We start from the raw sequence: 17,045 nt of genomic DNA, 5'->3' as shown, positions 1-17,045 counted from the left end.
GAAACCGAACTTCCATGTTCAATATTCAATTCCTGAATATGCTTGCTGTATGTCTCAACATGAACAGTGGAAATACCTTTGTCGCTGATAGCGAGTTGTTGCAAGATGGAAAACTGGAAGAATTCGCGTCTAACTAAATTTTGCCCATACATCACAAGCTTATTTTTAAATCCACACACTGCTGATTTTACCTTGATTAGATTTACCTCGTTGCCCTCAAGAGACAGGTTTAATTCGTTAAGTAGGAAAATATATCTGACAAGTACGATATCATTTTTTTTAGCAATAATTTATTTGGCAGGCTAGGGTCACAACTTAAAAAAGAAATCCACAGCAGTATCTATCAGTGTGTAAAATCGTGCAAGGCAATTTCCCTTGGAAAGCCATCTTACTTCTATCCGTGTGTAGAAGTAAGCGCTCAAAGGCCTCGTCGTTCTCTTTAAGCATTTGCTTAAACAAGCGTGTGTGCATAAGCTTTAATTTTGTTTACTGCCTTGATGATAGTCTTTAATAAGAGGTTAAGACGACCACTGATATTCTTGGGCACCAAATGCTGCCAATGAACCACATAATGAATTGGAAGCACGTTTAGATTTGCTACTTTTAGGAATGCCATTAAGCCACGGTAAAGGCCCATCATAGATGGGGCACCGTCAGTTGCACACGCTATGACATTGGTACCTGTTGTGAACTGAATTCTGTATTCCTAATGATGCTACATATACTATCTTCTATATCGGTAGCCATCTCGTCTACCCGTCTCTGTACAGTATTGTTACTCAGAGGAACAGATTTAATAACTGTAAAAGAGGCCTTGCGGTGCAAAACGGTGTCCAAAACTTCCTCCACCGATGACAAGATCAATTCTTCGCCGATCATATGCGATTTATCTGGCAATTATCAAAGACAAATTGTAAGACGCTCATAATCCATCATTACTTGTATGGGAAAGGTTAAAATAGCATGCCAACAGTTTTCTGGTTTTTGAAATTGTCCCAGAACATTTGAAAAAAATGTTGCACTTTTGCCTACTTTATCTGGGTGAATTTTGTTAAATGCTCGGAAAGTCTGGACGGCTTCATCGCTTCATTAGAAAACACCTATAGAGCACAGCAAACACATCGGCTGTGATTCGGAATTGGAGGCCAGAATAAATCCATACTGGAGATAACTTGAATTGTATTGCCTGTATTTTCATTTGGCTGAACTCGTTATTTAGCACTCTAATGACTGAATAAAATAACTATACCTAGGTACCGGCTCACTAACTAAAATCTGAGAATATTGCTATTAACAATCACAGTAACTTCCTCGAGGCTTAAATGCCCTTGAAAAGGAATATTTTGACACAATAGTGTTCTAATTAGTCTATTGACGTAACCACAAGAATAGTAAGACAAACAAATGTATTTAATTTTGGGATTAACCGAAATTTATTAGAATATGCAACCGAAAACAGGATAGTAAAATAAGTAAATCGAAGCATAAAACTATTATACAAACAGTGCGAATGTTTACTTTGGCACTGTTCTCTTACTGCCCAATTTAATATGAGCGCCCCCAATCGCCCATTTAGTTGCCAGCGCCCCCTTAAGAGACGCCAACGCCCCCAAGGGGGCGCTGGGAACCACTGGTCTAGTTCAACGGTGTCCAACCCTCGGCCGTCGATGAATAATTGTGCGGCCGTTAACACGTTTTTTAATAAGCATGTGTTGGCGGCCGTGACCGTGCTGGCATGCGTTAGTGGTTGATATGCTAAATGCAGATTAAATTTTTCTACGACTTTAGGGATTACAGTTAAATCAGTGAGCTAAGGGCATTAGAGCAGGGGTTGATCCAGAGAGGGAACCTGACCATGCCCCCTAAAAATATTATTTTTGACAAATTTCAATGCAAACGCTATTTTTTTCGCGCTTTGCGCGAACTTCTTTTATCTTTCTTTATTGTATTTTAGTCCTTTTGAAGTAAATCCGTTAATATCAAAAGTGCTATTTATATCATGGCATCATGCGCTGCATTACAAATAAAATCCAATTCTTACATAAATGCTTTGTGTTTATAAATATGCGATTATTTTACGGCCTAAGCTCATTTTGATTGAATTAAAAGTTTTGCCAAATCTAAACTTAAAAAACGCATTTTTTTCACGCTTCGCGTGATTAATCCGCATTTAGGTGCCATACTTTACCACGAGTTCGTTAGACAACAAAACGTCTTTTTAAGATAAATTATGTTATGGCGTCACGATTTGACAACTTTTTGAGTCATCCCTAAAAAAATTTAACTTGCGGCCGTAAGGAAAATAGGACTGTCAATGCGGCCGTCAAGAGCTAAAAGGTTGGACACCCCTGGTCTAGTTAAAACGCATGACATAATTACGCTTTAAAACTTAACTCCTTTTTTGTATATTGTAAACATTTTCTCACACTTTAATGATCCATACGGCCCGCCCAAATTACATAAATGTGAAATAAAAGATATATTAAAATAATAAAATCGCAATACAAATAATAATTATATAGCAACTGAAACGAGTTGTGTAATTCCTTACTTTTGTATTTCATATAAGGTTTATTTTTTATTAAACTAAGTTTTTTTATAGGCCCCTGAAACTACTTTACGATCCCTACTCAACACAACAAGTTTCAGCTGTATTGGGGCAATGTATACGTGAAAAATATATTTGGTTTAACTACGGGACTCCCTCTGAAGTAGCATATTTTACTTACCAGGTTGGCATTGCGGTATTCCTGTTATTTTCCCGGTAGGCACCCACTGCTTTCTTTCATTACAGATCCAATTTGTTGCACCACTTACCATTTCGTACCTGGAAAAAAACTTATCAATTCAAAATTTTGTTAAATTTAAAAACTTGCAAAAAAAGTTTCAAAAATAAAAATAAAATGTTTAAGGCTATATCATCAGCACAAAAAAACGAAAATATTAAAAAAAACCTTTAATGTATCAAAAATATCTTGTTTGAGTAATTCTATTTGAATCTGTGCAAATTGCTATAATTCGAATAAAATGTTGTTTGTTCATGCAAATAAATGTAAATATTAATGTCGGAGCTCGGTTAAACTTTCTTATACAGTTCAACGCCTAATCTGCAAAATTGAATCGTCTGTATTTACCAAGAATATTCGGAAATTCGCTTTTTATTAAGTAAACTTTCTTCAGATTTTACAAAATTATTAAATACGTTTTTTTGAAAAAAAAAAAAATATAGTTTATTTTGTAATATTACTACAGGTATTTTAAAGCGTGTTACTTTTTTCGCCATTGCGCAACTGTTGTTTCACCAGGAGTGCTAGGGTCTCGGTTAACATATATATTTTAACCCCCCCCCCCAACTCTATTGTGTTTTTTAACATTTTGATTGTTTGTTACTTGGTATATATTACAGCATGTTTTCTTTTAAATTGCAATTAATACCTGGTATTATAGATAATTTTGCTTTAGATACTGTTGCTTTATAGGCCTTATTATATGTATTCCCGTTGTAACGCGATGTCATAAATTTTTCGTAAATCTTGCTTAAGTTATTTTTTGAATTTTTTTACACAGTTACTATAAAACATTTTAATATAATTATGTATGGCGAATAGTCTTTATATGTTTATTCTGATTTTGTGGTTGTTCGATTGACTTTGTGTACAAAAAAAAGTAGTAAAAATACATCCGTAAAAAATTTAAATTATTTACTGCAAAATAACAACAACATAATACAAAAACATGTAATGAACGTAATTAGGTGTTATAGACTCATAGTGTAGGGGATATGTGGGACCAGTGGGTCACTTTTGACGTTACTGCATCTGCAGGTTTTATTTGCGTCGTAAAATATGATTTAGAGGTCGTAACGTGAAGTTTAATCTATCATTCAACATACCACAGCATTTAACTCAAAATGTAAGAAGAAAAAAGTTTTCTAACTTAGTTAGTTATTGTAAAGATGTTTTTGGACTCCGCTAAGGTATTTTTTGTATTCGACTCTGTTTTGTCACTACATTCGCCGAGGTGATTCCTAGATTTTTATTTTAATAATGCATTTCTATTATTTTCCAAATACGCTGTGCTTAACCTAGCTGAATATTGGCCTAAAAGTTGACCTTGAGTAACCCCGTAGCATACCTTGCTTTACGTTAACGCCAGACGCGTCTAGTGTGAACCAACCTTATGAATGATGTCATCGACATTCAAACCTCTAACAACATCACTATCTATGCTTAAAAGGGTCCATAAGCTCGAAATAAGAACAACTTCAACGTCGCAATAAAATATACTTCTGAATAAGACCAAAATAAGACCAATTTTTAAAAGTCGTAGTACCGTCAAAATTGAAACAAGTCCAAAACCCGTCAGAATAAGACCTAAATGGCCAGAATCAGGCCTAAACAACACTTTACCTAACCTCAAACCTCATCCCTAAGTAGCCTACATCACTAACTCCCCTAACAATTTTAACCCCTACCAATTTTCTAAACCAACCCATTACCAACCAATAACCCCAAACAGGGCCAAAAATGCAATGCGAAAACAGCGGTGCCCCAATGACGTTGGACAAACTATAGGGCGTCCAAACGTAGTCACCAAATCGGTGGCCCATGCCAGACCTAACACACAGCGCCCGACCCATACCCTCTCCCTACCGTTTTAGGCGTTATTTTGGCCATTTAGACAATATTACGATGAATTTGGACGTATTTTGACAGATTTAGGTCTTATTCAGACGATTTTGATCTTATTTTGTACTGGGTAGTAATCTGCGTATTTGGCTTTATTATGTCATTGGTCTTAATACTATGGGTTTATAGATTTTTCTGCTTTAGGTATTGTTGCAATGAAACTATTTATTTATCTACTCACACACAAGGCACATATTGACTCGACTCAATCATTCGTTTTTAAGCAAAAATTGTACTGTACTGTCAGTAGATCTGTATCACTATTAGCCTTACAAAAACTTAAACTTAAAAAATTGAGGGCCAAATTTTTGCAGGGCCCAAGGCTATAGCCTTATTAGCCTATTGGTTAATCCCTGGCTATAACCGTTATTATTGAGTTGATTATTACCGTTTTGTTATATTACAATTCTGTTATTATTGGGGCTGGCCTTGCATTATTTACTGTTTTTGTATTGAAATAATTTTGAGGCTCTGAGGTGCTTGTATTTTCTTCAAATGGCCCTTCCATTGAATACATTTGCCAACCCCTGATATAGATAGAGGTTAAAAATCTGACGATCGAGAAGTATTTTTCTATTTCCTAAGAACGCATTTCCGCATGTTTTGATTTCTACTTCAGTTGTTATTAAATCACGCGATTTTTTTACAATAACAATACTAAACATAACGAACGAATGTCAAATGCACAAAATGACAACTTTAGTACGCCATATTCAACAATATTATGTAAGAGTCTTATGTTGAATATAGTCGCATAGTGTTTAAACATTACTTCATTAAGAACGCTTTACAGCAGGGTTTCTCAACCGTGGCCCTCGCCCCCCCCTATCAAATGTCGAAAACTCGCAAATGGTTCGAGAGTTACGTATCTTTTGGCTTCACAAAAGTTAGACGAGACGGCCATAATTGTGCGAAGTATCTGCGCTGCTCGGCTGTGATGTCAACTGCTCATTACAACCCTCAAAACTAAAAAAGCAACTCCGAAAAAAGACTGACGATACCAATGTTATTTCTGCCAAAAGAATGCGATTCGACCAGGAAGCGACGTTACCTCATTTGGCATTTGAAGTGTATTTTTTCATTGGCTTTCGTTCAATCGAAGTGTTTTTATTAACGCGGTGAAACAAATTAAGTGAAAACACGTTAGACACAATTTTAGATTTTTTTATAATCGAGGGGGGCCACGAGGATTAAAAGCCTTTCGAAGGGGGCCACGAGGCACGAAAGGTTGAGAACCACTGCTCTACAGTTTCACCAGCAGGTAGCTCAGAAACTTTGGAAACAGCCTGAGAGGCGGCACTGTCAACTTTTAAGTTGATTTATGCTAGTTGAATAGCGGCAAATATTTTTCTTGTTCACCTTTTTAATCATCATTTTTTTATGTAAAAGCATACACAAGTTCTTAAGCAGCATGTTTTTCAGCAATAAGACTGAAATTAGAATAACAACATCATGATAATTTTTAGCATTCTTGCCGATTCAATTTTTGGATGTCATAAAATGCGCAAAACCTTGCGAGTCACGTTAAAGAGTTAGCTTCAATAAAAGTAGCCTTGCTTCAAAACTCGGAACAATACGTTTTATTTATTAATAAAAAATTACGTATAGCATAGAAACATATTATGAAGAAACTCTTTGCTACTAATGTGGCTGTAAAAAGTAATTTTTCCTAATATTACCCCACTGCGTTGCAAAGTATAACGTCATAATGTACGCGATCGATGTCCATTGACGTGACCAACACCAAAAGGGAGCGGCATCGGTGTTTCTCGATGGATTCTACTTCATATGCCATTCGACCTGATGCTGATCTATACTAGTCAGCTTTAAATTAGCGGCTAAAATCACCGCGTTACTTATCGTCGGTACTGAGATTTAACTGTGATTATACTTAACCAGCAATATTAACTGAGAGAATTGACTCGGTCAATAATTAGGAAGGTTGACTGAATTCTTTGCGGCCTGCTCCGTTGGAGTCAGATATGTAGCCTACAAGGAACTTGTAAAAAACCCAAGGAACTTGTAAAAGACAGGCGTCGGTCTTAGACTTCAGGGTCAGCGCCTGTAGCAACAATCGTGGCTAAAACTAACAAATATATCTAATAATGCAAATTGAGATATACACGACATAACTTTTCTTGCAAATATATTTTCATGCATCCAGGTAAATAAAATCAATTCTCGTTTTCAAGGTAGGTGCAAGGTATGTCTCACTGAGTCAAAACTTTAGTAGTGAAACATATTTTTAAAAAATTAACATGTGAACGATGAAAACGTTCCCCATTTTTTCTCTAGCGGCGTGGGTAAAATATTAAGAAATATGCAAAACTGATTTCGTAAATAAGAATACAAATTATTACTTTTATTAAGGCAGCCTTTTTTTCGTTTTCGTTTAATGTAACCTAAGTTGTTTTAAAATTAAATTCTTTTTATGATGAGCAGCTCAAATATTTATACATTTGAACACTGATTTTACACAGGCAACGTAAAAAAACAAGAAATCAACATTCGTGTTTTTAACGCAGTTAAAAAAGGCCTAAAAATGCTACTTTTGTAAAATAAACTAATTATTGTGAGATTTAAAAATAGCAGAATGTATAGAGCTTTTAATTAATAAATTGAAGTTAAAGTGTAGGGTCAAGCGTACACAATTTACCGTGACCTTAGTGACTTGCAAGAAATAATGTTGTTTGTTTTATGCTATAAAAAAAACATTACATTTGACCTAAATGAACGACGACGTGCACATCTGTAAAATGTACGTGCACAAAGCATGGTTTGCTGCACACCATTGCATGTGGTCAAAAGCAAGCATTATTGTTTAATAATTTAGGATAGACCGGCGTTTTATAACCGGTGCGTCGTGGAAGGTGGCCAGGTGTGCCGCGAGGAAATAAAATAAAAAATTAACAAAAATTCAGTCAAATTTTGAGAATTAGCGACTGAAAGTGGATTTAAGCAATAAGACCAAAATTAGTAAAATAGAATCAACGTCGGAGTAAAACACAGTTCGGAATAACATAAAAATAGGAACAATAGGTAAAAGTCAAAATAAGACCTAAAAAATCAAAATAAGGCTTAAACAACGTTTTACATAATTCCAGCGCCCCTAATTTAATCTTCTCCAAAATCCACTCTGAACCGAAATTCTATACATACCCACTACCTACTCAAACCCCTATCAAGGGCGAACAGCCTGTTGTCAAAACAGCGTCCCCAAACGCCGACGTTGAAAACATATAGCATATACGTCGACACAAGAACTAATTGTCCCATACCCATTCCCTGTAGATTTGGATGTTATTTCGGCCACTTAGATCTTATACCAATATGGTATGAATTAATATAAGTAAGTTTTTGAATTTGGATTGTGTAATTTAAAATTGTAGGCTAATATTAAATGATATAATCCAACACTTTAATAGTTAAGAATTGTCAATGCAGAATAAAAATGAAAACTTTTTTTCATCCACATATAAAATTAAAGCTTTTCTAAAAATAGAAACTTGGAAAAGGAAAGTTGAATTAGACTATTTGATTCTTCAATCAAAAATGACCACTCAAAATTGTATTGGATCACGTCTGGAAATAAACTTGATTCCCTATTTTCTATCGATAAACGCTGAACTATAAGACTGGATTCGTAGCCCTTTCATTGAAGTTCTAATGGCTAATGTTGGCTCTTCGCTAACGGAGAAAGAGGAACTAGCCAACATATCTAGCGGGACTCCGAAATTAGAACAACATCAACTTCGGCAACACGTTTCGGAGTACCAAAATAGGACTAATACCTAACCTAATAGTCGTCATAACGTTAAAATTAAAATGTGACCTAAATTCGTCGAAATAAGACAATATGGCGAGAATAAGGCCTTTACAACCTCTTACTTAACCCCGAACCCCACCTCTAACTTGATCACTAACTCCCCTATAATAAGTTCGTAGCCCGAAGGGTTCTAGCATTACCCGCGGCCGCGTCTAACCGCAAACAGTTCCAAACAACAACCCAATGTTAAAACAGTGTCGTCTTTTAAACTAAGGTTCCCCAAACGTCTACACCAAAACGGCCGATGTCAAAAAGGCATCCCCAATCCATCCCATACCCTGTCCCTACAGTTTTTGGCGTTATTTTGTCCATTTATGTCTTATTCAGATGATTTTAGATCTTATTCTGTCTTAGTTATTACCGCGTATTTTGCTTTAATATGTCGTTGGTCCTAATGCTATGGTAATATACATTATTCTGATTTAGATGTTTTGCTTCGTAGGTCTTATTGTGTGTTTCCATCCAGATCTTGCCGTCGGGCGATATTCAACCTCAACGCATGGTTATTTCGGTAATTTCACAACGCCTCGTTTAAACTGATGTTTTTTTTGTTTTTTTTAATAATATATTTTAAGTTTATGACATGTATGTTTTATTTATTGCTATGTGCGTAGCTGTGTTTAATTTACTTGTTTTTTTGCAAAAGTCGTAATTGTGTTGCTATGAATATTTCCTCACAACTTTTTTTTCTTTGCCAATTCAAACTTAGGCCTACATATTGCTAAATTTGAAAGGGTTGGTGCTAATCCTTCCTCAAATCCGGTAACGTTATTTACTTTTCTGTTTGCATGTGCATTGTATTAAGCGTGGATGGGGAGAAAAATAAAACTTGAAACTTAAAACTTAAAACTTTAACTAACACACTGTGTGTTTTAATAATTTAGAAATATTAAAGAAAATATTAAAGCCTATTATATTTTTTATCTCTCTTTGTGCTTATCTCATATAGACATAGTCTCATAGAGCATACTGTACTTAAAAAAAATAAAATAAGAAGGCCTACGCAGTTAAAACTTGCCAACAATCGAAGAAATATAACAAGATATCTCAACAAAGTTTGCGATCGTTTCGCTCGCCAGGTGCGCCCCCACGTTTTCAAAGGTTTACAAGTGCGCTCAGGGGTAAAAAAAATGTGAAAAAACACTGCGACATACGACAATATCAGTAAAAAAACAAACTAATAATATTATATTATTATGCGGCCGTAATGTTTACTTTTAACATCAAGGGCATATCCAGAAAATTAAAAAAGGGGGTCCAGAATTTCAACTTAGGAAATTCCCCAATTTTCCGTCAGACGGTTATGAATAATGACGTTACAAAATAGTGACGGGTATGACGTCATAAAATAGCGATTGTAATAATGTCATAAAAACTAATAAGACACAGCCAGTTAAAATCCAGCAAAAGTGAAAAAAAAAAACGTTTAGTGCAATCGTTAACTTCAGGCGAATAAGTAAACCAAGACCGTTAAATATGTGTGATTGATTAATGGTAGAATTGTGTTTCGACTATCAGCAGCGCAGTTTCCTAAGTTCAATGTACGGAACCACGCTAAATTGCAAGCATGTCTCTCGCCACCTGCAAACTGAACGAAGATCGTTTTCCCTGCTCTTATTATGCCAAGATTAACGCAACATCTGCGCCGAGCAGTGTGCCAAGCCAGCTGAAATACAAGCTGCGGTAGAGAGAAAATAAGTTTGTCAATTGCACACTAAACACGTGGTCTTAGGATATGCTTAGAGCACCCGATCCGTTTAGTGCAGTTCTAAGCAAAAAGGGCTACGACAATTAGGGCATCCCAGGACAGAAAAGTCTAACGTTTAGACCTTGAGGTCGTGGCAATGCACTAATTGGACCTTTACGTAAACTCATCCGGTACATAAATTATTCGCGAAAAATTCACAAAGGATAAAAAAATGTGAGATAGAATCAATAATACTTGAGTCAACTTGACCCACCAGAAGCAAAGCGCTAACCCGAATCTTAACCCAAATAATATGCGTTAATTTAATAATTATTTGAACGCTGGGAAAAAGCCCGAACTCGGGTCGAAATAAGATCATTTCTCGTCCGGTGTATAAACGATTGTTACGTCACACATCTATGTGTCGGGAACTAAAGCGTTTATGTAATTATTAAATCAACGCACACTATTTGAGTTAGGGTGCTGGTCAGCGTTTGGGTTTGGGTGGATCAAGTATTATTAACCTTAATCTTCTTATGCAGATTTGTTAAGTCAAAGAGAATCTGCTTCAGTTAAAAAAATGCCGTTGTTACACCAACACATCGGGTACTTAACGGATACAGCGAACAGCGAAAAACATAAGCCTAACTCGACGTTTTTAGCAAAATAAAAAAAGAATAAGGCTTGACTTAATGTTGTCATTTGTCGAATACACACTTGCTAGTCACCAACTTAAATATCTTGCGTTTACCGTCGACCAAACAAAGGCGAAAAACGGTGTTGCGTTTGATTTTGGCTTCGCGTTAGCTTACGACGTGTTAGCTTACGACGCGTGACCCAATTACACTAAAAACATTACCGCTTCGGACAATGTGTTAAACCCTTTTGAAAAGAACAAAAAACGGCAATATCACTTACGAAAAAGGGGGGGGGGCATTTCCTCCTTAACAGTTACCACTGTAGTTTATGAACTTAACGTGGTTGGTGTTTTCTAGAATGTAATTATGAAATTACTAACACAACATTGTGATTTAATTTTTCGGTAAAAAATAACTTATACAAACACTTTTTTACTTTTATCAACTTATGTTATATTCAATAGACCAAAGTTTTAGTTTTGAAATATGTTTAGCTTAGGGTGAATAGCGCGTCAACAGTGCAGTAATAGTTTTTAGTCCTTTACTCAGGGTTAACATCTGCCAAGCCAAAAACATTATCAAGCCACTCAGTGATGACAAGGAGCGGATTTAGGTTGGTTGTAAAGAGAGAGGGGAATAAAACTTTTCAGAAATAATGCCACAAAGTTACATCATGTCGTGCAACGATTTGAGATGACGTCAATCAGTGACGTCATACAACATCAACCACTTGTTGTTTTCGGTCAAACTTGTGCGCGAATGGCAAAATTAGAGTATAAATGTCAAGGAGGCAAGGCGTTCGCGCAAAAAAAAGAAATACTGCGTTTCTTTTAAACATTTAAATTGCAGTTTTTAGCTGTTTACGTTATTATAGTCAAATAAATTCGCACCAAGCGCTAAAAATCCCTTTTTTGAAATTTTAAGTGCTTTTTTTATTTTGATTTTATTGCACTGGGCAGGCTAAACAAGCGACTCAGAAAAACTATTAGACGATCAAACATTGGGTCGCGACCCACACGTTGGCAAACACGGGCCTGTGCAACAATGAAATGGTACTATACCTATAAAAAATGATACGCACTTTTAGTGTGGTTCTAAACTGGATGTAGCTCGCGGTTTAGGTGTCTTGCATACACATTTTCTCGTTTTGATAGTTCAAGACTTTGAAGCAGACATAGGCAACATACGGCCCCAAGCGTACCTGGGCAACATACGGCCCGCCATGCGATTTAATTCGGCGTGGCTTAAATACATAGGCTTAGCGAAAGCAACGGCGAGTTATTAAATGTTTGGTTGTTTCATAAATATTCTTCCCAAGGATGGATCTTGCCATGACCATGTCAAACTCTATTTTTAGCTTGTTTTAAATACTAAAATGTAAATTGTTTTCTCTCTTGTATAGCTTTATGTGAATCTCTTCTGTCTATCCCGTAAGTTCCATGCGATTGTTTTGATATCTTTACAGACAAAAGGCGTCCTCTGCACTGTGGCACTCTTTCCAAGAAAACTTTAACAAACTTAGCCTAATATTTATATTTTTGCGCTTAGGTCGAATTTATTCCGTATTTAAAATATGAACAAAATATACAAGCTGCTTTCTAAACTCTGAAGCATACCGATTGACATTGGGTCAACCAAATTTTAGTTAATGTCATGTTTCTACTGATTTATACCGTCTTTGCAATATAGCCATCATACTGCAAGTAACACATCGGTAACTTAAAGCCTCAAATGCAAAATAAAAAATTGTAGGTTTTTTGTGGAAAATTTTTACGTATTTTCACCTTGATTTTTGGGTCAACGCGCCCCACAACTTTATAAACGTCAGTATATCAGGCAATGCACATTTTCTTTATCTGTACTGTATGTCTAAATTAAAGTTTGCATTGTTAAACAAATAGCGTATAATTTTTTTTCTTTTAAATTCAACCTCACTCCTAACGTAACAACAGGTTCGTTAGCTTATTTATTTCATAGCGTCGTAGCATGACGTTATATTGCGCATAGTTGAGAACCTATTTTTTACCCGGCCCGCCACAACATTTTTTTAAGTTTAACATGCAGCCCGCAATTAAAAATAATTGCCCAACCTTGCTTTAAAGCGTATTAACTAAAAAAAAAGAAGTTTAATAGATATCGTGTTAGTAGAAAAGTTTTGAATCGGTAAACCTCAACCTGAAGTACCCAATGGGCTCTAAAGTGGCCTTTGTACATTTTTTGTGTAACATTTTGGGTTTGTTTCCATGTTGTTAAAACGGTGCTACAAATGAAGAAAATCGAGAATTTGCTTAGATGTTTTGTCTAAAGATATATTTACTCACGCTCCTGTAAAACAAGAATGATTGTTTGTTTTGTATACTGTAAAGTATACTGTAAACTGCGGTTGAATACGAGCGTGTGCTATTGCAATTTTTCTGGACCATAACAAAAAAATTCTTAAGCTGAGTACAAAATGGTAAAATAGCTTAAACCACTCACCAACTGTTACATGAAACATTAACTGTACTACCATAGGTATATGCCAAGCCGTCACTTAATGTTGCATGTGGTATACTGTGCAGCTCCACGGGATTTCCACATGACTTTACTGGAAAGAAAAGAGTTTCAATTAAAATTTGGTAAAAAATAGTAAAAGGTTTTGCAATGGATTTACTTTGGCATTTAGGTAAAGCTGAACTCCAAGTACCATTGGCTTGACAATGGATAATATCAGATCCCAACAAAAAATAACCAAGATTACAAGCGAATTGAATGTTGTCTTCAAACTCATAATGGTCACTGTAATTAGTTGTAAGGGTAGAATTAACAATAAGTCCATTATCCGGTACTTGGCGAGGCACAGGACATCTGACTCCTGTAACAAAATCACTTGCTTTTGTAACTAAAATAAATGTTGTTTCAAAAAAATTAAGGCCAAATTAAACGTATAGAAAAGGTCTTCACTTAAATAATATCAATACAATTCGAATATTTATACTATGGAATTGCAGAAAAGTCTACTTGTGGTGTTGTATGTGATTTTAAATCCAGCCTTTTCAATTGCATAGTCTGTGTGGAAAACAATTCGTGCTGAGCGCTTGTTGGTCTGGATAACTTGTTCGTTATTTGGAACTTGATTTCCGCATAAGGTTTGCTGTTGATCACCATACGAAATCTTGAAGCAGATTGTATATGTTAGGTATAAAATGATTAAATTTAATTTCTTTGAAGATGAGTATCTAAATAGTGTCCAATTGAAAACAGTTTATGGACGGCAAAAACATATGACAATTTCAGCACACTTAGACAAATAAATAATTCTAGTTTTCCAATTTAATTAATTAGACCGCTAATTATTGTTCTAATATAATTCGGATTTTACCAAAAGTGCTATTTTGTGCAACAGCATATAAGTCATTCAGTTGAACAAATAATTGAAATTAATTGTTTGGGCCTGATAGACTTGTAGGTGATTTTACCAGTCTGAAAAATAAGGTATGCTAAAAGTATGAAAATTAGCTCAGAAATATTTGCCGTACAAATTCTTAAGAGAATAAATTAACTTAATTAATTGTGAAAAATAATTAAAATTCGAAGTAAAATTATAAAATTTAATCTGGCGACCCTATTTTTAAATGTTAATCTGTGGTGGATATTACAATGTATTTGGCTTTATTATGTCGTTGGGTCTTAATGCTATGGCATTATAGCATATTCTGTTTTAGATTGTGTTGCCTTGTAGGTCTTATTGTGTTCCCATTCTACTAGACTACTATTAGTGAATTAGCTCAGGGGCGTGCAACCTGCGTCCCAAAATATTTGGCCCGCGGTGTTCTTTGGTTTTTGGCCCGCACCACAAAACATTCAGGTCACTGTTAAAATATTGAAACTTCCTTACTGTTCCTAAGTTTGGGTCACTTTACAGCATGAAAATGTAAGGTTTATTAGAATAAGCACAGTATGAGGTGGGAAGCGATTGACCTTAAATTACCGCCAACAGTCATTTTGACCGTAAAGCTAATTCTAATTCCTCCACGATTAAAATCGCCTCAAACGATATCCTTTGGTTGTGCCATTGTTTTAATTTAAAACAACCAAGGAACAATCGCTGCAGTAGCTGGTTAGCCTACTAGGTTATTCATAATTTTGAGTCAAAAATCAAAATTCGATGGTTGACGGAAGAGGAAGCGAACGTAATTCCAAAGTAATGTGACCTGTTAACAAAATAAAACTACAAAGTGCTGTTGCGGAAAGTGTACAAGTTGTGTAAAAGTTGACGAGGCGGATTGTACTGTTGCAATTTTTTTATTTTTAGCTACGGTCCATGTAACAAAAGCATAATAAAAAAGGTCGTTTGATGTTTTTCGCCTATTTGAAGTTTAATTGTTAATGAATTGTTCACGTGAGTTGTAAAAAAAGCAAGAAACAAAAAAAACAGGAAACAAATTCTCTCTGCGCAGCTAAAAAGTAGTTTTTTTTCGCAATCATCTCGATCTAAATAAGTTTCCACAGCTGAGAAAATTTGTTACTTCAAAGATTACATTATTCGGTTCAACGTACGTGTGTGAACAATTTTTTTCTAAACTGGGGTTCATGAAATCCCCTCATCGCCCAGAACTGACTAATGTATACCTGGAGAATGCTTTGGGTTGCCAAAACTTTAATTCAAATAAACCTGGATAGTGTGGTTGGGAAAGCAAGTCAGCTTTAAGCTCACATTAAAGTGATTGGTACCATATTTTTCGTTGATTTGCAAAAAGTGGCTGTGGTCTAATCCAAGTACACATATTTGGCCCGGCAGTATAAAAGGTTGCACAACCCTGATAGCTAATAAACCCACCATTAGATCAATTGTACGCAATAGTGCCGTAACAATTACATTCACCACACGAAATAAAAAAATAGTAAAACACAGTTCACAACAAAGCAATATAAGAAAAATGGTGAATTATAAAAGGGATATTTTAGTTGACTAATCGGGACGCTGGGACAAAGCCCTAAAAATTGGGATTATCCCGACTAAAACAAGACGTATGTAAAGCCTAATTAACGGCCAGAGTTAGTGGAAATTATCATGCAATTTATTACACCTTCGTACGGCACACTCGTGCTAGCGATTTATGTCACAAAATCGGTGTGAAGAATTTCTAACTAGATACCATTTATAACCTGGTGGACAAATAAACAAAGTTAAGTTACCTTTAACCAGTCGTAGGGGCAACCGGTGTAGTTAAAGTGGTCCTCTATGTCAAATGGGTTGCTAAAGTAAAAATTCAAGCTGTGTCCGTTACGCACCTATACAAAAGATTTATTGTTAAAAAATGTTTAGGATCTCTATATATTGCTAGAAAATCCTGTTCCATTTCGGGCAAAAATAAAGTAGTTAACTATGTTGTTTGAATTGAGTCAACTTATTGTTTTTGTTTTAAAAGCAGAACAACAGTACAGGCTACTAATGAATATTATCCAATTTTCTGCAATCGCAGCGTTCATTTTTGAGTATTTACTTGAATAAAAATGTTCCTAGAGGGAAAATCAATGCTGCTGCCTGTTAAGGGTTAAATGGAGAGCAAATGCTGTTTCGTTGTCTATGATAAAAAATAACGAAATTTTATTTTTCTATACCTCTATAGTCCAATCGCATTCAGTCAGCTTTGAATACGACGCCGGGTAATCGGGACTAGTGATTATACCAGATTCTTCTGAAAGATGTTGATTACTACACACAGCTGAACACAAACAATACCTTTAGGCAGTTAGCAATTGCAATTGCAGTTTACACAATGGTTTAATGCTTACCTGAACAGGTATGAAGATTAGCATTAAGTTCAAATCCTATGCGACATGAACAATAATATGTGCCCGGAACATTGACGCAAAAATGATTGCAAAATATAACTTGATCCCAATCTTCAGTTCTACTTTGAACCAAAATGTCAAGTTCTTTGCATTCATCTCTATCTAAAATCCAATTTACAAAATACCCATTTATACATGTATGTTGTATCAATCCAGGGTGGGAAAACCAAACTCACAAAGGTCTTTGCGGGCCGCTAAATTTCAACTTACAATTATGTTGTTACAATGTGTTGCTATTACTTATTAGGCAATTTAACAACTGTTAATCAGAGATAGAACTATATTTTTTTTGCAATTGAAAATTGGTCTAACTAAGAATTGCGTTGATTTGGTTTAAAATCTGAGTATAGCCTACTCGGCGTTATTCA

The 17,045-nt window shown here is 35.4% G+C and overlaps 1 protein-coding gene across 1 annotated transcript in view; it reads right to left on the bottom strand.

The window, feature by feature from the left end:
- LOC146148640 (mannan-binding lectin serine protease 1-like) overlaps positions 1-17,045 on the bottom strand; it is a 75,605-nt gene that overhangs the window by 44,478 nt on the left and 14,082 nt on the right. Inside the window, exons 4-10 of the mRNA XM_083387099.1 lie at positions 16,618-16,779; positions 16,444-16,547; positions 16,018-16,113; positions 13,840-13,993; positions 13,493-13,693; positions 13,318-13,426; positions 2,730-2,827 (exon numbers count right to left, since the gene is read on the bottom strand). Of these exons, the coding sequence (XP_083243225.1) occupies positions 2,730-2,827; positions 13,318-13,426; positions 13,493-13,693; positions 13,840-13,993; positions 16,018-16,113; positions 16,444-16,547; positions 16,618-16,779 (924 nt within the window). The remainder of the gene's footprint in view (positions 1-2,729; positions 2,828-13,317; positions 13,427-13,492; positions 13,694-13,839; positions 13,994-16,017; positions 16,114-16,443; positions 16,548-16,617; positions 16,780-17,045) is intronic.

The sequence above is a fragment of the Ascidiella aspersa genome, chromosome 4, assembly GCF_963924565.1.
Source record: "Ascidiella aspersa chromosome 4, kaAscAspe10.2, whole genome shotgun sequence".
Classification (NCBI taxonomy): domain Eukaryota; kingdom Metazoa; phylum Chordata; class Ascidiacea; order Phlebobranchia; family Ascidiidae; genus Ascidiella; species Ascidiella aspersa.
This window is presented reverse-complemented; position numbering and strand designations above follow the sequence as displayed.